This window comes from Strix uralensis, chromosome 1, assembly GCF_047716275.1.
Source record: "Strix uralensis isolate ZFMK-TIS-50842 chromosome 1, bStrUra1, whole genome shotgun sequence".
Classification (NCBI taxonomy): Eukaryota; Metazoa; Chordata; class Aves; order Strigiformes; family Strigidae; genus Strix; species Strix uralensis.
The window spans coordinates 53,305,070-53,330,100 of NC_133972.1; the positions used below are offsets into that span (position 1 = coordinate 53,305,070).

Genomic DNA, 25,031 nt, shown 5'->3' on the forward strand with positions numbered 1-25,031 from the left:
TAGCCCCCTTCCCAAGAGTAGTTACCAAAAAGGATTTGAAGAGCCTGGAGGAGAGGTCAGCGGTGCGCCCTGCAGCGGTGAAGGATAAGCACATACTGGGCTGCATCGCTACCCGTGTAGCCAGCACTTGAAGGGAAGTGACTGGTTTCCTCTGTTCACACGTGAGACCTCAAGGCTGGGCTCCCTCCTACAAGACAGACATTCACACTGTGGAGTGAGTTCAGTGAAGGGCCACCATGATGGCTGGGGGCTGGAGCAAATGATATGCCAAGAGCTGGTTTAGTTTTAGTCCCCCAAGGCTAAGGGGGGAATCCTCTTGCTGTCTCCAGCTATGTAATGGGAGGGCATAGAGATGATGGAGACATGAGCAGGGAAGGGACAAGCTGTACCATGGAAAAATTCTGTTAGCTATTAAGAAAAAATTCTCACTGAAGTTGGTCAAACACTGGAACCAGGTTGCCGAGACAGGGTGTGGGATCTTCATCCTTGGAGAGGCTCAGAACTCGACACAGCCCTGAGCAACCAGTAAACTCTGCTATGAGCTGATGACTGGACCAAATAACTTCCAGAGTTCCCTTCCAACCTAAACTATGCTGCAATTCTGTTGGAAAGCGGAACAGTGCTCCTGTCTGGAAAAACAGGTGGATGAGCCACAAATGAGAAGGCAGAATCCCGACTGCTTCAGGAGATGGGCATGAAGGAGAAAGCATGGAAAAGGGGAAGGTTTTAGAGCCTTTTCCTTTCCATGGTGTCCACAAATCCAGGAGTATGAGAGCAAACACCTCTTGTACTGTTCACACAAGCATATCCCTGCCCAGCAGCAGGTTTTCCTTTCTGACCTAAAGGGCACTGATATAGATGTGCAAGTGCTTTCAACTCCAGCTGCCATATTCTCACATGATAAATAATAGAGCAGGGTGTATCTGCCCAGAGCTGTTGTTAGAATGTTTTATGGATGTGAAACTCAGTAAAGAGGCAAGATTGGTTTATAGTCTCTCATGTAACATAAAATAGTAGAAACAATTTTTTATTTTAAAAAGTGTGTTTGAAATAATGCCAAGCAGATTGAATTGCTTTACAGAATTCAAAAACCTTTCTAAAGAACTTGTTCCACTTGGTGTTAGGAAGAATTTTTCATCAGGATTTAGTGAAGGAGAATTCTGAATTCTTGCAAGATTAAATTTGTAATCAACCAGTCATACCAGGGGAGCTATAGGATGTTTTCAAAGGGTGAGCTTTATCATTTGAACATATATCATTATATTGACATTGTTATCCTGATTTTGTATTTGTAAATGCACGCTGTTATCCCAGTGTGGCTTCAGTTAAACTTCATCACTCAGTGACAGGCTGACTGGGACAGGGCTGCCTGCCTGCATCCCAGTGAGTGTCCAGATGGGGGCAATAATCTGCAAGAGCAATTTGAGAAATTGGCTCCTGAAAGAACTCCCTGGTATATGAAGACCCAGTCATGTTGCAGGTTTATGATGTGGTCGTGGCCACAGAGTTGCTCACTTGAGGTGTGATAGGCTTATCAATCTCCTGGATTTTTAAATTTTTTTTTTGTCTTCAGAAATGTTCATAACCTGAAGGAGCTATGAAGGTCTTCTCTTGCAAAGATGCAAGAATTAATTCTGCATTGATGAATTTTTCTTGTGTTACATTCTGTAACTCATGCCTCTGTTTTTGAATGTACATAATCTGCTGTGATTCTTCATATAGGTAATGTCTGTGTCCCCAGAAAACTGCCCACCTACAGGAATAGCTCTGCTCTGACCTTTCAGATTAAATGAGAAAGCTCTTCTCTTCACATGGCACTTCCTCGCCCCATCTACCAACTTGTGCCTACTCTGACCCTTTGCCATTAATCACAATTTTGTCACTGCTCTTCTGAATTCCATATTTTAATTCTTCACATGAACTCTGGTGGTAGGTAAAGATTTCATTGAAACAGGGTAGACACAGTCCCCCTGCCTCGCTGATATTATTTGATTTATATTACAAAAGCAGCCAAAAGTTTGCTAGGCATGGTACAGCAGTAGAAGATGTCAGCTCTTTCGGCAAATACTGAGACTTAAGAGCCAAGCATCAAAAGGAGGATAAAAGGGCAAATGTTCTAGTTTAATAGTCCCTAGCAACATCTATTTAAATATCTCATATTTGCAGTTCACTCTGTTTTAATAGCCTTCAGGACTTTTTATGATTAGACATAAGTAGCGTTATTTTCCTGCTACACTATGTTCCTCTTTTAAATAAAATCGGGAAATGTGAGATGCTGCTAATGCCTCAGGCATCCAGATTCCCCTGGGTTTTAACTGTTATCCACGGTTGCAGGTTATGACTGGGAAACGTTATGATGCTCAGTTACGAAATGCACTGATGCATGAAATAGTTTCTAATCTTGTGTGAGTTGCATCACATTTATTAGGGGTATAATGTTGTTTCTTACTTCCATCTTCATGTTCACCTTCAAAGCTACTACTGGACTTGCTTTTAGTTTGGGGTTGATTTTTTTTTTTTTTTTTTTCTTTTTAATGATGCTACCTTACATAATTTAGAGAGGAATTTATATATATATATATATATATACACACACACACACACACACAGATATTTTCATGTTGTGGTTTTCCTAGCATGTATTTTTAGCGTCACATTAAGTAAAATGTATCTTCACTCCTTCCATTAGTCATAGCAGCTTTGGAATGTCTGCAGTAAACCAGGATGGATTTTTGCTCCCTGTTCCGAATTGCTTTATTGGAGGCTGAAATAAATCTGAGTATTTAAATGTAACCAACCTCATTTTGCAAAGTGTATAATCAATACATAAATGCAAAAGCATAAGTGCCCATACTTTGAGGCAAGATACTCATTCTCAAATCTTAACTGTGTCCTGTATTTAAGCTTTGTGGAGTTTATTCAGCAAAACTTCTGTCTCTCAAGTAAATTCCTTTATCTGTACTCAGTTAAAATGTTTTATTTGTTTATCTCAGTGATACTTTTGTCTAGTTTGGTATAATTTTTTCATTCTCTGTCTTGTCTTTGCCGCTAATTATCCCTTTGATACCTTTGTCTGCAAGCTAATCAGCTCATCTTCCTGAGCAATTCAGTTACAGTTAACATTGCCCTTAAAAATAGTTTTCCTTATCTCAACTGTTCCTCCTATACGAGGGTGCAACACATCCAGTTTTGTGGATCTTTTATGAGGCATGTAAAATCCATTATCTGTTTTCTGACCTCCAGTTATCCCCTGGCTTATTTATATATGTAATAAATTTAATTCCCCTGTCACTGGACTGTATATGATTACTAGCTGACATGTGCAGTGCCTCCACATTTCTTCTCTCTTCATCCTTGCATTGTAATTTCTAAGTCTGATAAATATTTAATAAAGCTAATCTCTTTTCAGACTTGAATATATTTTTAAAACTGCACTGCTGTTCAGCCTTGTTTTCTAATCAGCTTGGCTAATTGTGTGTATCCATGAACAGAGATAAGCAAGAATGTGCTACCGAGTCAGCTTTTTTCCTTTCCCAGATCCCTACTGTCTGTGTTTGCTATGTCACACCTATGGTCAGAGACTAAAAGTGGATGGTAACTAAAGCTTTCTTTTTACTTGTTTTTTTTGTTTGTTTGTTTGGTTGTTTTTTTTCTTTCTTTTCAGGTTTCAATTCTAGGCTGCCCTGATCCCAAAGTTCATGAGATTGCATACCAGTATGGAAGAAATGTTGGAATAGCTTTTCAGGTAGTGCTTTTCTTGAATTAAAGGAAATCTAGAATCTAAATTCTTCCTTAGAAATCAAAGTGGGCTGTCTTAATCCCTCTTATAAATCTTCTCTTAACAAGGATTATTCTGTATTTAGTTCTTGTTTAAAAAAAAAAAAAAGTTTTAAAATAATCTGTATGTTTATCTCTTTCCAGCTAATAGATGATGTGCTGGATTTTACATCGTGTGCCGACCACCTGGGGAAACCAACAGCAGCAGATCTCAAGCTTGGATTAGCCACAGGCCCTGTCTTGTTTGCTTGTCGACAGGTAAGTCAGCAGGAATCTATTTCCCCAAAGCAAAAGGTGTTCACTGCTCTTCACAGCACTCATGGAGGTCCAGCTCGAACCCATCAAGTCCACAGTGTAAGTGATGAGCATGGCCTGGGCACGTGTGAAAAAAAATCAGTGTTCAAGATCAGCTGGATTTAGTGTGCACTCGCATGTTCTTTCAGACTGAGAAATGCCTTCATACACAAGTTCTCTTTTCATTAGGCTCTTGTATCAAAAGCAGCACTAGTCTTTTGCTGCCCCAGTTGAAGTGCTTAACCTTTGCAAAGGGGCAGGTATTGAGAGTTTTTGCATGTTTTCTGCAGGTTATTCCTAAGTAGCTTCTTGCTTATGTTTTTTCCTGAGACATCTTGGCTCCCCAGGCTTGACTATGTGTGTAGGCTTTTTGCCAAGTTCTGGGATTTGTATCCATCCTGGAGCCAAGAACTTAAATCTGCCTAGCTTTTAGGTGGGCACCTCTGTTGGACTTGATCTCTTCACCTCTTTGTCCTTGAGTCTTATCCAAGGAAGCTTTCCCTCCTGGAGGTAAATGTAATAGTAGATTGGGTAAGAGAAAAAGCAGTATCATAAATAAAATAAGCTTAAAATTGGTCAAGATTTTTAGTGGCTTAAAAATGATTTGGAGGTGTACAAGGAAAACAGAAGTGCCTGCAGGACCAAAAGAAACATTAAAATTGGTGCTACTCCATCGAAGGGGAAGAAACTGGTTTAATGCACCTTGGTCAAGCTTCTGGTTCACCTGAGGGAAGAAGATTTGGGACTTAGAAAGCAGTCGTTCCTACGTTCTGGACTTCACAGCATGATACAGAAACTGGCACAACTAGTTCCAGTAGCTCTGGTCTGTGATCTCTCATTGGAATTGCGCAGAGCCTGACATGGGAAAAGTTTTAAATACTTTAAAATAAACACAAAACCCATGACATTTACTTCCCTGTTTCTTAAAGAGCCTGGGGTGGAGGGAGGTGGAACATATGCATGTGTTTGTTTCCTCATCCTTTGGGCATTTACGAGAACATTTATGTCAGAAGACAGGAAAGCAAAGAGCATCAGCCACTTAATGCAGACAAATGCATGCTGAGAACAACCTCCTCCATGTTCTCGGTTCCTCCTGGGGGCTTCAAAAACTTGTTCTTGAATCATTATTTCAGAATTTGTTGATAAGCGGCAGGATCTTATTAGTCATCGGCAACTGAGTTGTCTAAAGAACAGTGAGAGACTGGAGTACAGAAAGAGGATGCAATTGCGAAATGGTCGGTTTGTTTGTGTGTTAAAGCTACTTGTGCAGAGAAACAAGGACATGTTGCAAATACTCTTGATTTTGGCAGAGAATGGGTGACACTGGTTGTCTTGTGGGTGTTGAATATTCCAATTTTTTTAATTAAAACTATGCTTTCATTCATTTGTTTGGGTTGGCTGTCTGACTTTCAACTTCATCTGTCATTTAATTAGCTTTAGAAGATAAATGAGTTCATAACATGGAAATACAAAAAGAAGAAAATCTGTCGGTTCTATTTTAAAAACTTGCTTGTTCTTTGTAGGTCACTTTTAAACGCTTTTCCTCATTTATATCTTTGATAGATGGGAAGCGTATGATTTTGCATTGAAAGATAACTTGACCATCTTGCAAAGTTTTCTGCATTAACCGAAAGGCTTCTTTGCTGAAAATTTCCTGTTGTTTTCAAGAAACTGGAAGAACAGCACTACAGACTTAAGTGATATAAGTGCTAAAAAAAATTGGAGATACAACAGACACTTATCTGTGCTGCTCCTAAAAGATGTTTCATCTATTTGTATCTGAGAATAAAAATTCCTGAGCCAGGTCTTGAAGACAGTCCAAAATGTAATTGTCAGTTATAGGCAGTCTTTTTTTCTTGGAATTAATCTTGCTGCTATCCTGCATATCCTTTAATATATCTGGTAATCCTCACGTTGTCTTCTTGACAAACATACTTTAGTTCTTAATGTGCTCTGGATCTTCAGTGACAGCCTTCTTTTCTTCTTGTCCTCTCTTCTCCCTCTAAAATACACCTTTGAGCATTAGAATATTAAGGAGTAGCCTTTATACAAAAAAATGTTTAGCTTGATGTAAGACCTATTTATTCAGTATTTAAAGTTAGTTCATTCAGTAAAAAAAATATTATTAGTTTTTAAGGAAATACACTAGTATATGCTCAGTCTAAAGCCACTCTTGAAGTAGTACAGTTGAAGAATTAGAGTTTATTTTTATTATAAGCATTTCTGTCAAATGCTTACATACTGCTCATTAGATCTGCTAATTACAGGTTTGGGGATTCTTATATCCTTTAGTGCTTAACTATAAAACATGAAAACACATGCATCCTATATCATTGTAAATGTAAATAATGTGAAAATGGATTATATGAACATTGCAATTAAATTGTCATTACATGGGAAGAAAGCGAGGGTCTAGAGAAAGCCAAGTATGAGTCACCAATAAACTTCTAAATGTATCTTCCAAGAAGACTACCTCTGAGTAATAGGGAAATGCCACAACAATGAGGGATGCTACGTTTGTTCCTTAACAGGTTTGTAGATCTACAGTTTGAGGACCAAATGTGTGCAAGGAAAGCAGATCATTGATTACAGTACAGTAATAAAATAATCTTTGTTTGACTATAACCCTTTCAGACAAGATGAACAAACATCTCTTTCCTTTAAAAAGAATTTTTCTGCAGAGTAGCTGCCTTGAGTTGTGGCCTTTGTTTGTTGAGCACCAGGTTTTTCTATTTTTGGGCAGTCTGAGGAAAGTGCCTGCATCTTTAGATAACTGATGCAGTGACCTTCTCAGACAACCGACTTCAGTTATCTACCTGATTTGTAGGGGATTGAGTGTGCAGTACTAACTACAGACTCCACGTGATTGAAAGCCAAATACCTTATAGTTGTCATTTTCCTCTTATAAAAAATCTGTCCTGTGTATGTAAAATACCAGAGAATGGAAAGCCTAAGTGGATAGATCTAACGGTCAAAGATATCATGAAGGGTTTTACAGGTTGGACTGTGCGATATAGATGGAACGAAACCTCCTGGGTTCTCTGCTGTAGCTGTGGCGGAAGAGATGGTATGTCTAAGTGTGCCAACAGTAACCCTCATTTGTCATAAAAGAATACCTGAACCAGATTGAACACCTGGAAGTACCCACATCAGAAATTACCACAGTGGATCATCTGCTCCACAGGGTGGGATGACAGGTGCTAATGACAGTTATGAGGCTTATCTGATGTATTAAAAATACTTTTATTATCCATTGAAGGGTGAACTGCTAGCGGAGGGGATGAGATCTCAGTAACCCAGAAAGTGTGAACAACAGTTATAAAACTAAGCAGAAGTATTTAATACTTAAATTTAGTATTAATTAGGAGACTAAACATTAATGTAATGCTCACATTTTTATAACTTTTATTTTTCGATCGTTGCTGTAATGTGGTTAACACCTATATGAAAGTGCAAAATATAGGGCATTTTTCTTTACTACCACCTGGCTACAGCCAACAGAGCCAGCTAGTTTAAGATTTAAATGCTTGGGCTTTGCTATACTACAGTCCCATGCAGATTGCAGGTATTAACCTACAGCTGTATCCGTAGGAACAAGTGGCAGGGGAAGAGGTCTGTGCTTTGGGTTTTTTTGACCTTAGCATGGCAAGCAGCTGCATGGAAAACAAATAAACAGTACAAAACCTTCTCCCTTTGTGCTTAGTTTCCAGAAATGAATGCTATGATAATGAGACGATTCAGTAAGCCAGGAGACGTTGAACGTGCTCGGAAATATGTGTTGCAGGTAGGACTAATACCAAATACTTGATACCAATATGTGCTGTCCCTCCTGAAATTCATTGCCTCTGAAGTAAAACAGCAGGGCTGCATTTTCAAATACATGTTAAGTAGCGTGCTCTGTGCAACACCAAGTTAGTACCCATCAGCTGTCTTAGTGGGACAGTGTTTTAGCAGCAATGCTAGGTACTGAAGAGCTATTTTTTCTTTTTTTTTTCCCCTCTAATAGCATAAAATTCACATAATAAAAGTGAAAAGCTTACGCATGAACTCAGTTCCTTCAGGTGAAGAGTGGCTGTGTCCAACAACTGATGTAAGCAGCACATAATTACCAGTCAGTCTTGTAACTGCAGTGCACACTCCACATCAGTATTAACTGACTCTGGTCTGAAAAGACTTTGAGTAATTGTCTGTGCAAAATTAATACTTATTTTTACAGGATAGCCTGTTTTCTTATATAACTTTAGGGCAGGAGGGGAGGGGTTAAACCATTAGTTTCTAATCCTGTTGAGTAGTATGTTATTAATAGCAGTGTTGTTTTGTAAGCATACATAAGTTCAGCATGGGTAAGTTTTAGTATTTTGACACTTTAGGGAAGAGATGGAGGATTCAATGAGCATAGAATGAATCCTCTTCCTTTCCCCTTCAGACTATAATTAAATGTTCAGGGTGCTTACTGACCTGAAAACTTCCCCCTGTAACTGGAAGAGGCAAAGGCAGGAGGGAGGCTGACTAGTTATCCATTACCTTTAACTGTCTTCTTACCTAAGAGTGATGGTGTGCAGCAAACAACCTACCTCGCCCAGCGCTACTGCCATGAAGCTACAAGAGAGATCAGTAAACTACGGCCATCCCCGGAAAGAGAAGCCCTCATTCAGCTGACAGAAATGGTACTCCTGCGCGACAAGTGAGAGAACTCCTTCCACTCGTTCTGGCAGCTACTTACCAGACTGTGCCTAAATTTACTTCAAGTTATTTGCTTCCAACACAGGCTACCAAAAATTATTTTTTTAAAACACTTTTTTTTTTTGGAAGTTCTACTTTTTTTTAAAAAATGTTTAAAGTGTTTTATTGTGGGAGGCCATACAATTCAGAGCAAATCAAACTGTGCTGTACAATTGTTTTAGTGGGGCCTATTAATTGTGGGTGGGTGGGGAAGATGTTTACATGCTGATGCACAAAGGCCACAATGAGAATAAATATAAATCAGTGTATAAGAACTGAAGTTGTCCCAAATTTCACTTGTCCACACTAATAAACAGAGCATGCATGTTACTGTCTGATAAAGGTCTGTGAAGAGAGATGGTTTGAATGCTTTTCTGGCTGTTAAACTACAGAAGCACCTGGAACTGTGTATACAGCAATTGGTTTACTATAAAAGACCATACGTAGACTTGGATTGGTTATATACATCAGTGAGAAGTTTTCCAGTTCGTAATGAAATACAGGTATGCTGTTGGTTGCTACCTGCTAGCAGTGAAAAAGCTGCAGAATTTGAGATTGCTACAGCTAAGAAAATGAAAGGCTCAGTATTTCTAACTCTCTAAAAATGAATGATTCAACAGCCAGTCAAAGCTTCAACTCCATCACCTTCCATCACTCATTTCTATATTCAGTACCCTCCTAGAAGTCTGCTTTGAAGTTAAGACACATTCCTCTTACAGTAATTAAATTATCCAGTGCTACCACATTCCTTTTCAGTTATTTAAGCCTCAAAATTTGTTGAGCTGGGAAGTTCATCGTCTCTAGCTCTCTCTGCCTGCAAACCCTTCACACAGTGGTTAAGTTCCTGTCACGTGTGTTCCCCCTTTGTGGTATCCTGAGGAGAGCCTGCCCTTCCTGCTCAGGTGGGCATGGCACCAAGCCAGACACAGTTTCCACTGAGAGGTGTCAGGTACAGATAGTGTCCAAACTGCATCTAGATAACTAGATTCAAGCAGGAATCCTTGCTAAAACTAATTTTGGAAGAAAAGAACCTTTAAGAGTATGTATAACTGTGTAATTCCGGTTTCATATCTAATTTATTTGCCCTCTGTCAGTGATAAAGTCACATTACAAACATTTGCTTTTTAGTACATTGCCTGGGATAACACAGCCGTGATTTTGCTACGTTAGCATTCCAAACTTCTTTGCCAAGCCAACCAACAAAGTAATGGACAAGACCTTTGGTTCACTTATATATTTATGAATGGAAAAAGTCATAATGTAAATTTACTCATTAAAAAAACTTGGGTACAAATTACACATACATAAGACCACCCATTTTTTGATTCACATGGACACCTTAGACCCAAACAACTCATTGTAATAGACTTTAGTGAGAATACTCCAGGTAAAGATTACAACAATTGGAAGCATCTTGGATTTTTAAAAAAGTATATTTCAATACATAAGTTTGTATGCATGCTTTAAACAAATAGAGTTCAAGAATGAGCAAAGAGTCTAAACAAAAAGTAATATGACCAGCACTAACATTAAACTTCTCATCCAGATTTTAATATGTTAGTCTAACGTAGTGTTAGTTACCATGCTGTACTGAAAAATGTAATGGCACAATCTGATCATGGTTCATTAAATATTATACCCTACTTCCCCAGAATATTTAGGCTGGTCATAAAATTAACAATGCATAAGTAAATAAGTATAACCAGTTATAGACAGTTGCTTGTTTTACAAATTGCCATCAGGTAAGACATTCTGTCTCCAGAGACTTAGAGAGATGGACATTCAATCATACCATTAAAACAGTATGGCCTGAAGAAATGGGCACGGTTTTTTTGAAAGTATATTAAGACAAGTCTGTTAGCTTTTAGTTACCCCTTGTAAATAATCATGGTATGACTGAATACAAGACCCAACTTTGAAAAGCAAAGGATTTTAATCGGCATAGTGCATGATTGATTCAACATAATTCCCAGGAAACAAGCCAGTTACTCGATTGCAAACTCCTTCATACCAGCCGTCATCATTCTTCTTTATCACATAAATGATTGCACCCTCCATAAACGACAGCTCATCGTCTTTGTCCTTTGTATAGTCATATATAGCAACAACTGTGGATTGAACAGGGACACGTTTAGCATTTTATTAATAGCAGCAGTATGAACATTTTTTGAAGTACAATTATTTTTTAAAAGGCTAGTTTGCTATCCTGGGATTTTCCATAATGAATTCACATGCTTTCCCTATTTAACATTAAGTCCAGAACATGAAATTTCACTTTTCTTGCAACATTAGCTACCAGTAAGAAGTGGGTGGTGACTACACTGAACGCTCAGTTAAACTACTGACAGAGAGGTACAGTTGACTGCGACAGGAAAGTGCAGCATATGGACACTTAAAAGCTGAACTATGAAATAACTGGCTCCAGGAGTGTGGCAGTCATTTCTGGGCAGGTTACCTCAAAAGCATATAGATGGATCCCTGTGTAGGGATTTCTTGATTAGAGAAAGCATGAAAAAAATATGAATCATTCTGTGGAAATGAGCCAACAGAAAATGAATTGTACACTATGGCCCCTGCAGCTGTAGCTATAGTATATACTGCAGTGTATGGTCTTGTAAACATAGCTGCTTAAAGCCACCATACAGAAATGGATGGTCTTCGCTACAGAGCTTCTATCCACTAAGTTTTGGCATTACTTTTCAAGGATCTACAATGAGTGCAAGTATAAAAGTCGCTGTAGAAAAAAGCAGAAGTGAATTTACAGCAACATCAGCTATTTTTTAGTACCTGCTTGGTGAATGCATTACTCTTACCAACCTCCAGCTCACTGTGTGCAGTTAACAAAGCAGAGATCTCCCTAAGGAAAGTAAATGTCACCACCAATAATACTGGAATTAAAAACTACCGCTATGAATACACAAACTCTGGACATCACAGCCTTACCCTTCAAAAGAGTTAACGTGGATTTATGCAATTGATCCGTATTATGAGTTCCGAGAACATACTATTTTACATAAACATATTCTCAGAAATCTGATGTCTTAATGCCTAGCAAATAACGAGGCAGTGTATCTGTTATTTTCATCCCATGGGTACGTCCTGCACACGGTCCAGCTAGGCATGACGATGGAACACAGCAGTTCTGCCAAGACAGGTATCACAGGCACCCCACCCAATTTCACACACACTGGTGACAAAACGGTCATTGTCAGAACATGGACAACTCTCCAGGCAGGAAATCAGCACTTCAATTCTTCTTGGGAAGAGACATTTACTATACGAGTTCATACCTAAGCACAGCTGATAGTCTGCTGATCTAGGGTCACCCCAAGGAAGCCTCACTACATTTTATAGTTGAAAGTCTAATGATCCACTCTAGCTATCTAGTTTGATGGGATAAATAGAGCTCGGACTTTCTGGCCTTTTTGTGACACTATTGCTAGATGATTGCCCAGCAATCCTGAGGTAGTGACAGACAGTCCGGCAGCTCAGCAAAGATGAAAGCCATCCGATTTACATCTGCTTCTCATAACGAAGGATTTTTTTTTTAATCCATTCTAGAATGCTTGAAGGTATTTTATAATCCTGCCAAAGAAGGATTATCTTTTATCACATTAAGTGTAGCCACAGTCAAACTAAGAAAAGAATGGTTTAAGTTATGACTTAGCAGGGACAATGACAGCTTTCATCAGACCCAAGCTAAGTCCTTCATTCCCTTTAGATACCATTAATCCTCTGATACTGCAGCAACACAGAGTTGCAACGCTTCTCTTACCTTTCTCTATATAGTTTTTAGGTGCCCAAGCAGGATCTCCATCTGCATAGGGATCGCTGTACTGCACAACAGCAGCCTCCTCATCCTCATAATCCACAGGGGGTGGGGGTGGAGGAGGAGGAGAGTCATCAAACATTGGCATCTCATCGGGAGGCGGTGGTGGGGGAGGAGTCGGGCTATCAGCAACTAGAAACGTTTGGAGATTATTTTTTTTCTTAAATCAAAACAGTGTGGAGATGCAAACAAACCTGAGGCTGTACACTGTAAATAAAAGGGGTGGGGGGACAAGACACATAGCATGCACTATAATACCATGCACTGATTAGAAACAAAGGCTTTGTATTAACAGCTACAACATACAACTACATGTATTATTAGTGGTCAAATCTATGTATAAATGCTACTAGAGTCAAAGCACATGCTGCAGGGCATAAGCTGAACACCAGCAGAGAGGAAAGCTTCCTGCTCCGACGTCCATGCGCTGAGGGGCTAGCTGCAGCGGTTAGCTATGGGAGGACTCCGAGTGGCACCCTCTGAGCCAGGCAGTAACAGGCCTCTGGACTGGACCAGCAGCTTGATTATTTTTTTAACAAATCCTTTGTCTATAACAATCACTTTATTTCTGAACACTGCTTCCTTGGATTCCCTCTCTTAGAGCTAGCATTAAGGGGACAGAAAGATCTGGTGTGGATCATAAAAAAAGGGAAGAGAATAGTGTTTAAGGTTTAACCAGGTAAGAAAAGGCCAATTAATCGTTCTGCAGAAGAAAAGCTTCATACAGATCCTTATCTTGCAGACTAGCTTGTGTGAGTGCACACATCCAGGATTCAATTAATAAATGCAAAACTACAACAGGCAGCTGCTGCTCTTGGGGGGAAAAAGTGCTCAAGGAATTAAGTGTATAATCCAAAATGTCAAATCCCTGCCCTGAGATTCTCCAATCAGCACAATTGCAAGTTGCTTTGGGAAAGGGAAAGAAGAGAAAGGCATTATGGTACAAATCACTCTTAAAATCAGTTCATCAAATTAGTTTTCAGTAACGTTCACAGCAGCTGGCAGCAAAGGAGAGAGAGAGCACGCACGCTCAGATGCAAGACATCAAGTCACTCATCCCATTCACTGGGAACTGTGGTCCACTACACACGGACCAAGGTGTAAGAACTATGAAGCCAGAAGTCATTGAAAGGAAGCTGCTCTCACTAAACTCAACTTTGTTATACAGCAATACAGATTTAATTACAGGAGATTTGGGAGCCTGCACATTGAAAACACAGGCTGAAAACTGCTCTAGAAAGGATTTGACTGAAAGGAGCCATCAGGCTGGGCATGTGCTCCAGGACACTACATTAATTTTGAAAAGAAAGCCAAGCTACAGGGCAAGGAAAGAACAACACTGAGTGAAGCTTTAGCTACTGCTAGTTACAGTGGCACTGGAGATTAGAAATAGGGTTTCTGTTTGCTTTAATGCTCTTAACTTTCACCTGGCCACTACCCCAGCAGTGACTAACCTTTGCTCTTCAGCCACATGCCCCTGACAAGGGGCTTGAGCATCACTCCCATGTCCTAGCTGGGTCAGACCGACTGTGCTGGTATAGGGGAAGCCAAATCTCTGGCTGTGAAGGGGCAGAAGCCAGCAGGAGCTGCTGGGGCAGAGGCTGCCTCAAGCCCTGGCACCCAGCCTGCTCTCTATCCATTGAAGAGCTCATGCTACTCTTCACCTGCAAGCCCAGCTCCTCTTCAACTTGACCAGCTAAGCTGAACATGCCACAGCACTCTCCATCAGTAAGACTGGCTGCCACTGTATTATTAGTGATTCCTCTCCCATACAGAAGCCCATTTATGTCACCTGGAGACAGACTAACAAAGTCTTTGGCTGAGTGAACGCTATATCTTCAGTGTTACTGAATTGCACTCGCAGGCAGGCTTCATTAATCCACCAGACACGACAACACTGTTTATGAACGGATTGGTTTTGTGCAGTAGTTTCGGCATGTCTTTCACAAAATGTATTTCTCCCCTTAATTTCTGTCTGCAGCCAGGAAAAAAAACCAACAGTATTGAAACAACAATCCTTTGAGATCTTGAGAAATCCTTACCTTAAGAAATGCAAAAAGTTGTATTTATTCAACAATTAAGTTGCTTATTTGAAAAGAAGAAAAGAAGGCAGGAAATGCAAGTGTGAAAGTGCCAACACATACCCTAACTGAGATGCAGTGCAGAAACTGCATGCTTTATGGGAAACATTTAAAACAATTCAACTTCACATTTAAACAAGGGGAGAGAATGGAACAGAAAATTAGACAAGTGCCACTCCATGGAAGTATCCCCCCGCCTCTTGAATTTTAACCTAGACTTTTCTTGATTCTGAACTTAAAACAGGCAGACTCTAGAATAGCATGACTTTTCCTAGGGGAGGAAAAAAAAAAACCATACAGAAAAATCATACTAAATGAGAAAGGGTAAAAGGACCAGTATTTATACATCTCCAAATTGAGACATCTTGTCTTGTATGTATTCACATCCCTGTTCTTTAAATGGGGGCCAGCAGACTCCTTTTGAAAGGATGGGGTGTGACAGTACAGCAATTTACATTCAATCAGTTGTCCCTGGGCACCGGACACACTGGAAAACCTCTCTGAAGGAGATACCCACAGTTTGGGCACAGGGCGCAGGAAAAAAGAATAGGCGTTGCATAGTTTCTAAGCCCTCTGTCCTTGTCCTCTGAAAGAAGTCCACAGAGCAGAGGATGTTGCTTTCCAAACCCACAGATCTTTATGATAAGGACAGGACAAGCCTACCCACAAGTCTCCCTAACTCCACTCCCCCGTAGACTTCTTGCAGAAAATGAGGCAGATGAAAGTCTAGCACACATTGCCAAAACTCAACAACAGCCTCTACAGCCAGTTTTGCTGAGCGTATGCACAGACTGCCACACGCACCCCTGCCTCTGAAATGAGGCAGCAGCAGCTCAAAGCCATACTCGTTACATAACTTTCAAACCCGAGGGACTGTTAAAAGAAAGAAAATAAAAAGAACAATTCCTAAGACCAGATTTCAAGCTTCAGCTATTTTTTGCTGCAATCTCATTCACAAGTCAGCTTGCATTTTGTTGTTGCACACATGAATAAGTCTGTCCCTTTCACCTCCGCTCTCCCAAGGGCTGTGTTATCTCCAGGAGGACAATACTCGGAACAATTCAGAAGCAGGTGTCAATTTTCTCAAGTTTATCTGCAAGTGAAGACATTCTGTAACCTTCATCTTCAGTAGGTTTACCTCTACACTTTGAATCTTGGAAAGGCTTGTTAACACAATTTTGTGGCATACTATTCTATTTCAACAACATTCTTACTATTTACCTACCACAACACCAAAATACCTTCTTTTCGAGAGATGTGTCCTATCTCTAGGGAAGGCTCAGACCATGACCACTTAAAAGCTCTAATGGGAAGCTGAACAGCAGCACTAGTCACATCTGGGGGCTCCTAATGTACGCTGGAGCTCCCTAGCTACTATGTAGTAGTAACCCCTGGGATCCGGGCAAACTTTGCTATGGCTCCCAAACACTTTAAAAACATTTTATACTTGCTTCATGAACTAGCTACATTGCATTCATTCTGTTATTTACAGAACTGCAACATATTCCTACAGCAAAAATGTCCCCAGATCAGGAACACAACTTTACACCTGCACTAGCATTTGGAACAGTAACACTCACCTGAAATGAATCAAGAGAATGGTAAAAGCAGAGTTACCAGTATAAAATACCTTGCAGCACAGATCATAGCCAGGGAGCATTTCTCTCACAAACCTAACATGCTGCAAGGTCAGTAGGAAAATCTGGCTGGAGAACACAAATGGAGAATGAAAGGCTGCCGAGAGGAGAAATACCTTACAAGCTCCTTTGTAATGGCATTAGATCATAAGACTGCACATTTTCAACTGACTGTACAGCTTCCTGAAAATTACTACAGTATTAGAATCAATGGTTACACAGTACATATTCTGACAGTCTACATAAGCCTTTCTAATAAAAACTAATCAATTATCCTAGTGAAAAAGCCTCAAGCAGGATGATTCAACATGAAATTAATATTTGTAATTAAGATACATTTCTATATTCACACCAATCATATGCCACATATTTCACACTGTATTTCTATAATAAATTTGCAGTTCAGAACTTATATGGGTCAGTAATAATCATGCACGTTATAAAATATTGAAGAGTGTGCCCTTCAGCTCCAATAGCATATTGACACTAGAATGCAAGATGGTATTAGCTTCTGGAAAAGGAAACAAAAGAGAGTCTGACTTGCCAGCCATGCATGCTAGAAGAAAGTAGGCTCTACCCTTTAACAGCTCAGCTTGTCCAAACTTACTGTTTTCCTGCACCCTGGCCACGAAGCCTGTGAGAGGTATCTGTGGAGTCAACTGAGGCATAGGGGGAGGGGGTGGAGCAATAGAAACTGGTAGCAACACACACACCATACCGGGAAAGTCAAACAGACAAAGGAAAAAAAAAAAAAAGGAAACAAACAAAAGCAGCCGTCAGTAACGAGGACCACAAAACAAAGTATGTAAAGAACAACAAGAACACACACACAGAAGAACCTTCTTCAAGCTTGTGTTTCCAACAAGGCTGAATTCGTGGTCGGCCAATCGAGGATCAAAAAGCATGACGCTGTGTTTAGCTGAATAAAAAGCCGAGCCCAGGCCATGCGCCTGGAAGCTCACAGGGTGTGCATGCGAAGGGAATTGCTCCACTTCACTTGGGGAGCACACAAAATGGAGCTTTTCGTCTTGCTGCCAAATAAGCATGACTCAAATTCAGTAGTTATCTTTTAAAAAGTACACTACCAGAAGTAGAGGGGATGTTTTGCAGGATTCTGGACAACTCCTCTAAAGAGAAGAACGCTACAACAAGTGCAGCAAAGCAGCACTGACACAGAGCAAAGACGACTACTTTCCAAGTGGCAAAAATGTGGCAACATCAATACTCAATATTCACACAGAGAACACCTTCTGTAATTTTGTTCTGCTGAGGTGGGGGCAGTGGGTTGGCTTACTGTGTTTTTGTTTTACATAGGAGAAGGGACTTTGTTGCTTGTTGGTAGGAAAACCAGATGGGTTTAGAGCAGAATGGAGCTTTATTTTAAATTAAGTCTTCTGTGGTTAGAAAACACTCAGCAACCTAAGAGGCTGGCAAAGGCTTCAACAGCTACAACCGGCTACACTAGCGCACAGAGCTCCCCAGGAAGCACTTGTAGGCTCCTCTTCTCTGACGTACCTATTTGGTGAGTAATGAGATATGAGACCCATGGTACCAGTGCTCAGATGCTGGGCCGACAGCTGAGATGTTCAACTCCTCCCTCTACAGGTAGGAAAGAGGCATGGTGGCAACAGGGCATGCCATTCAAAGTGTCAGCTCTGGCAGGATGCCTCCCCATGAAGCAGGGGGAAAGAAAAAAAGAAAAAGAAAAAACCCAACAAAAACCAACTCATTTGTTTATATCATGCCCCTTCTCAGTGGAATTTCTCTTGCACTGAAGCAGAGAAATTCGTGTGAAGGTGGGAATTCAGCAGGGTAATCCAGTTGGAACCAAATTTGAAAGAGGTTCTGTACTTCCAAGTAAGCAACAGTTTTAAATAAAGCCATAACTAAGATTAATGTTTGATGAATAAAAATGAAGCACTTAGTTCATTACAAAACCAATAATCAAATAAACTGTATGGGAGAAATGATCAATAAAAGAGGGAGAACAAACAGGTTTCTCACAAAATTGAAGTAAACATCTAAGAAAAAACAGAGTATTTGTTAGCATGAAAAGTAAAACCTTAAGAGAACATGGGACCTTGATTTAATGTCAAGACAGTAGCATTAAAAAAAATAATCACCAGTTACAGAAACAGAAGAAACCAGTTTAAAGTAGAAAAACAAACCCATCAAAATACTGTTTAAAAAATGCTGATAATCAGTATTTTGATAACACCAGAGAGGCTAGATTAAGGAACAGCACCTGCATTTGAGCAAAAAATTGCTTTGGACAAATGTAAATGTTCAGAAACAGTGGTGTGCACATTATTTAAGACAACTGAACTATTTCCAGAAGTAAAGCCCTGTTTAATCAACAGAACACAACTGCTCAAACAGGAAGGAGCTTCTGTTGTTATGGTGAATTAATCTGGGGGAACAAGAGTGTGGAGGAAAATGAAGGGCCAGTATGGGTGAGAGAGAGTGGGAGGAAAATCAGGATTGGAAAAAAAAAAAAAAAAAGATAGGCACTGTGTCTGCATGTAAAAATGCTTTCTGATAGATGTAATACTTCTAAACCATTGAGAACTCTTCACCTCAGTGTCTCAAACATTTTATGTGCATTATTTTCTGAAGATTAAGTACACAACAGCAAACACTGGTCCAAAGTGATCTTCAGCCTAAACATCAACATTTATTTTTAAAAGAAATATCACTCTGAAGTTTGAAGAGTTGGCATGCTGAAGAACACCACCAGAAACCATTAAAGGATTAGCACTCCTCTACGTGTATCTACTCAAAATTTACGGAAACGGCAAGGAGCAGGTTTCCTGATAGAAACAGCTTTCTACCAACATTCAAGCAGATCCTAATTTTGCAGCTCTTTTAGTGAACCTCCTTTGCCCTATTGGGTAGGTAGGCAGGATGCTGCTGACTAAAACCTGCCCGCTTGCCCATGGCACCCATCCCTTCTCTTATTCATCTCCATCTATAGTACTACTAGTGTGGAAGCACAGAGGAGTCATCTGCTAAAAAGAGAGAGACTGAGCTCTCCTTTAACAGTCAAGCTTAAAACTAAGAACAAAGGAGAAACTTAGGAAACAGACAGAGACAGGGAGGAACTGCGTAATGGGAAAAGTTTGTTACATGAGCACTGTGCTCTGACAGTACTCTCTTGCTACTAGCCCAGTAGTGGAGGGACTGCACTACAACCATATTAGGTCTCCTGCAAAAAAAATCTGGTTTTAGTTTATGTTCTCGAAGCACACCTGAAATGCTAAGTATAATGTGCCTATAATTAGATAGGTAATCATAATTTCTTGTCATGAATAACAGCAAACAAGTCAGAGGGGAAAACAGAATAATTGCATGTAGTGCAATCACTGTACTACTTCAATATGGTTTTTCTTGTTTGTTTTTTCTTCTGTTTTAGGAAAGAAAGTACTAATCTGATTGATGCTCTTCATAAATGAATTAAAATGCCATGCATGCTTTTACAATCATTTTGCTCAAAACAGTTTGTGATTTCAGAGCTCAGAAGCTTACTTGAATTTTGAGAATAAAGAGGCCCGCCATTAACATGAGGTTGAGCAGAAAATGGGGCAGTCACAGAAGGATTCCGTCTGTATCCACCAGAAGATGCTGAAGAAGTGGTAGAGTTGTGTCGCGAGATTTGCCTGGTCATTGTGCCATACTGGGAACCAGGAGCTGAACCCGGAGCAGCTGAAAAGCATTAGCCAGAGGAACCAAGGAAAAGACTTAAGCAGAGCATTACTTGGGATAGAATGCAGAAAGTAGAAAAAAGCCCAGAACATGGGAAATACTTGATTACAGGTCTCCAATAATTTAAGGCCAGTAACAGGAGATTAACAGAAAACAAACATCCCTGTTATAATCAATAACGAGAAAAAACACACAGGCCATAAACCAACACTCGTATAAAGGGCATTTGAGAAATGCTGAGAACTACTTTGAAAGACTGGATTGGACTGGAAAACTGAATCAGCTTCCAGCTCCTAAGCATATCTCAATCATTCTACATGCAATACCCTTTATTAAAAAGCACACAGAAAGAAATCCACATTCTGCTCAAAGCAAATGTTTTCCACTGTGAACCAGAACTTGGCTCCAATCTAATATAAAAAGAGACTCTAACAAAACAGTAAAACAAATGTCACGAGCTTCAGACACTTGGCACATTTATCACTCATATTTGCTAGCTGTGCTTTTATATTGACGGAATTTGCACTAACAAATCAGAATCACCGATGCCAGCTGACAGAACGACATGTCACTCATTCTTCAGGATGATCACTCATTTTTACCTTCCACATGTTTGCTGCACAAACTTCAAGGTTAATAAACAATTTAAGTTCTCTTTTGGATTAACCTCTGACAGATAGAGAAACAAATCACACCTTGCAAACTAATGAATGTCACATGTTGGGGTCACATGGATCAGTGCAATTTTTAAATATAAAAATTGTTTTGCAATGTTTTGTGCTTTTATATACATATGTATATATTTTATATAAAGATATATAAATATATACAAAAATTCACACACACATACACAAACAGTGTGCGATAAGAAGTTTGCAATCCTGTAATGCTATCCAAAGTCACTTTCACTTAACACTTCAGTAAGGGAAAGTGCAAAGGGTTGTGGGTCAAAGCCTCCAAAGCTAGTTTTGTAACACAATCAATGAATTTTATCATCAGCCTGTGATAGGAAAGTGTGGGGTACTTCTTCCTGCCTGCTTTGAGAAGAACTTTTAGATCCCATCCTAACAGCTATAAGTAATGCCTGAAGCAATTTTTCAAGAACAGTTAGTTCACATCCTCGAGTCTTCCAGTTTGTCATCCGCCTGCAGCATTACAGAATCAAACCCAAGCCACTGTGACAGACACTTCTGCTTTTCAGTCATCTTCCTCCCACAGGATAGAATACATACATCACCCTACACATCAGCTACCATTTTTAAGCCAGAGTGCAACTGTTGTGGCTTAGTTTCAGCTGCAGGAGTGATACAGCAGAATACCAGTATTCAAGCTGATTTTGAGTTCTTATGGATCAGACTAATTGGATCTTAGCTTTATTGGGAACAGAGATTTCAAGTAACTGGCAGACTTTTAAGCGTACCTCGTGTGTTTACCTTCAGAGGCTTTAACCACAGGAAATTAGTGGAGATTAGATTTGTTTAAAAACAACAAAAAAAGAATCCCAGAACTGATTTTTATATTAAAATCACGTAGGCCCCACTACAGAAGAAAACCCACCCTCACTAAGTCCATTAGGAAGAGATGATTATTGATTATGCAGCATGACTGCAATCACTTCAGCATTGACACAAGTCTCACCTATCAGACTGCCCATCGGGAGAGGTGGTGGCAGTGGTGGTGCTGGCGGGGCTCCAGGAGGAGGAGGAACAGAAATGTGTGCTAATAAAATAGTTTATATTCCCAATTAGGCCATATATTTTTAAAATAAATACATAAATTTTAAAAAAGCATGGGCACTTGATAGGCTTCCCAAATAAATACAGAAATTCAACTTTGGTCAACTGATACAAACTCGGGCCCTGATCCTACACAGGGTTCTGTACATGCAGTTCTTTTTTCCCATTGATTTTTATGGGATGCCAGATGATAGTAAGATTTCATGCCTATTTGTGCTGCTGCAAGATCAGAAACACCTGGGAAAGGAAAACCTACACACACATAACAAAGTGAAGGTTTGTCATCCGAGGAACAGAAATTTAAAAGGTGCAGTAACAAAACTACACCAAAACTCTGTTTTCATGTGCAAATTAGCTCTATGTGCTTACAAAATACACAGATAATAAACAGGTGACTGAGTTGGTTTATAACCAAGATAATAATCCTGCTGGCTTTTAATAAAGAAGGATCCTACACATTCTCACCATTCATCATTCTTAAAGACAAGGGAGTACACTTCTGATGCCAAGAGATCCTGTATGGTTTTCTTTTATTGCTGTGCTGTCTTATACAAACCAGTTCTCCTGCCTCTCTCAATGATCTCCATCATAGCTTAGCAATTTCAGACTGTAATCACAGCATAAACAACACTGGTAGATAAGCCTGAATTCTACTACTAGCACTGTTTTTGTAGATGGTCTTCTGTGATTTGAAATAAAGATATTTATTTAATTTTTAAAAAGAACAGGTACATACCATCATTGGCAGATGGTAGTTAGCACGCTATTTCAGAAGACGGCATTTCCCGTCAAATATGTACATAGTTGCTGATGCCTCTCAGGGCATCCAGAAATGCCAAATAGTAGATAGGCATTTAAAAATACACTTAAGCTCTAAAAGGATACACCTCTCTCCTATCCCCTCCCTGCCTTGATTATCTTGTAAAAACACGGACCAAAGGTGTTTTAACCATCACTATTCTATGAGTGATTGTTCTGCAAGTACTTTTGGTAAAGAATTAAAACTTTAGATGTCCCTCAGTGCTCATAAGATTTCCTGACTAGGACTGTGCTTCAGGACAGTTTCTAGCCCATCGTCTTCAGTCAAAATCCCTCTGCAAACACAAGTGACTGAAATTACAGCCTTAAGTTAACATGGGAAAAGTCCCACATACCTGGTCCAATAGTTGGCGGTGAAGGTGTAGGCACGGCAATGGGAATGCCAATACTGCTGCTTCCACTATTCTCTCGACTGCCACTTCCTCCACTACTACCACTATAAAAGAAAAATACAAGCATTAGCACAGCCTATCAACAGTCACACTTCTTGTGTGAGCTCTGTTAGCCTAACTCAATTATAGACTGTTGAAAAATCCTCTATAAAATGCCTCTGTCTTTACCTACAATTGCACACAGCTAATCAAGTCTGGATGCATTACACTCCTAATAAATGGAATTAGCTAACACCACTATGCATAAAATGTCTAATCAAATGCTTTAAAAAAATAAAAATGTAAGCAACCATAGCAGTTCTAGGCAACGGAGTAACAACTGTAGGAATAGTACATGGGCCTTGTAATAACTGAAAGTAATAAGCTGAGGCTGGAAGAGTTCATACCTAAACTGTAATTATTTTAAAATATTTATGCTGTCAGCTGAAGGAACATTTCCTCTACTCAGAACAGAAGTTTAGACTGAGAACTTTTTAACTGAGAACAGCCATGATGAACCAGCTGGTGTGGAGTGGGGTATGGTGTGGATAATTTTCTGTACACCTAACAGTTTCCCCCCCCCCCCCGCCCCGCCCCGCACACACTTTCTGTGTACAAGAGATAGTCTGAAATAGTACATAGTACAGCCAGGTCACGATTTGCCTAAGTACTGTTACGTGAAATACAAATTAGAGGCCAACAATACAGACTTTTTGCAGAACATAATTTAGTGAGCTGAGTAACATTTCTACATATGCCTTTGGAGGCCATAACGCTTCTTTTCATTGAGGGAGCTGAAAAAGAATCAAGATTCAGGCGGAATCTGTTCTTACTCTTATCCAAGAGCACTCCTTAGGCCAAGGCTTGAATTTACATGGATTAAATGGCTAACAAAGGGAACTAAGTAGTCAAGATGTTTTGAAGCCAACACACCACTTTAACCCATCCATGTTAATTAAAGAGTACTCGGTGATGTTATAGTTTATTTACCATTCCTGGGTAGCTACAAATCAGTGCTGTCAAGAGTCAAGAGCAAATCATTCAAATATATCTTAAGAAAATAGCACTGTTGCAAAAAAGAAAATCAGCGATTTGAAATGGAAACCTGTCTGATGAAAACCTTGATCTTGTCACCATGGTTGCGGCTGAATTTCTAACTGCGGTCTACATAAAAGAAGATCTTGTGAGACAAGAGTAGGGACCATTCACAGTAGCCAGCTAAACAGATTAACAAGATGTTTGTTGCAGCCAGATTTAGACGTTATTTAATTCTGACAGTATTTCATGATCAACTGGGTCCAAAATACTCTCTCAACCCCCGTTAGTGACCTACCATGTGTAACTGCCTACTGGGAGTTTAAACAAAAATAAATTAAGAAATATCTCTAAAAAATAAGCTAACCTCTTACTTCTCATTGAATTCTTTCTTCTGTTTTTACCCTGTAGTTTGAAGCCCATGATAAAAATCCAACTGAAAAAACTGAACTCAAGAGGCTCAGAGAAAGCTCTAGCCTTGCAATTCAAGAAAAAAATTACACTAAAAGCACTCAGAACACCCTTCTCACTCAAACCACACACTACTCTGATCAAAACCCTTAAGCATGTGGAAACAACTGGCTGACGCCAATACCTGCTCTGTGAATAAGTTTTATTTTCTACTTCTATCATGCTAGCACTGATTACAAGCATTAAGTTTTAGCCAAAAGAAAGCAATCAGCTTTCAAGACCATCTTCATCACAGTGTTTCTAATCAACAGAAATTTCCCTTTGCAATTAGTTGTCTTGAAAACAAAACAAAAAAAAAGCCTAAGTGTATTTTAGGCTAAGGTTAATAACGCAGCTTTAAACCCATTAGGACCCATCACTACCTTGCAACTGCATGAATTTTGAAGTTTTGCTTATTCTTGGGAAATAAATACCATAGAACAAAAAGAAATTGATTATATAAAACAAGGCCTGTGGTTATGGAAGTAAGTTGATAGACACAATGAAGCTATTATAGAGTATGAAGACACTTTTATGTGTTAGAGGAGTCAACAATACAGTGAAGTTCTGTTAATGCA

The 25,031-nt window shown here is 39.6% G+C and overlaps 2 protein-coding genes across 14 annotated transcripts in view; one reads left to right on the forward strand and one right to left on the reverse strand.

Moving 5' to 3' along the window:
- The window catches only part of PDSS1 (decaprenyl diphosphate synthase subunit 1), a 25,208-nt gene extending 16,289 nt beyond the window's left edge, over positions 1-8,919 (forward strand). For all 3 annotated transcript variants that reach the window (XM_074866609.1, XM_074866617.1, XM_074866625.1), the window contains 4 exons: positions 3,665-3,745; positions 3,922-4,035; positions 7,775-7,855; positions 8,619-8,919. In XM_074866609.1, coding sequence (XP_074722710.1) covers positions 3,665-3,745; positions 3,922-4,035; positions 7,775-7,855; positions 8,619-8,759 — 417 coding nt within the window. In that variant the 3' untranslated portion in view covers positions 8,760-8,919. The remainder of the gene's footprint in view (positions 1-3,664; positions 3,746-3,921; positions 4,036-7,774; positions 7,856-8,618) is intronic.
- Positions 8,920-10,012: 1,093 nt separating this feature from the next.
- ABI1 (abl interactor 1) overlaps positions 10,013-25,031 on the reverse strand; it is an 85,205-nt gene continuing 70,186 nt past the window's right edge. For 2 of the 11 annotated variants that reach the window (XM_074866471.1, XM_074866481.1), the window contains 6 exons: positions 22,933-23,033; positions 21,681-21,761; positions 19,866-20,042; positions 16,948-17,034; positions 12,569-12,754; positions 10,013-10,901 (listed from right to left, as the gene is read on the reverse strand). In XM_074866471.1, the coding sequence (XP_074722572.1) occupies positions 10,726-10,901; positions 12,569-12,754; positions 16,948-17,034; positions 19,866-20,042; positions 21,681-21,761; positions 22,933-23,033 (808 nt within the window). In that variant the 3' untranslated portion in view covers positions 10,013-10,725. The remainder of the gene's footprint in view (positions 10,902-12,568; positions 12,755-16,947; positions 17,035-19,865; positions 20,043-21,680; positions 21,762-22,932; positions 23,034-25,031) is intronic. The other 9 variants (XM_074866493.1, XM_074866512.1, XM_074866521.1 and 6 more) reach the window with 6 other exon arrangements.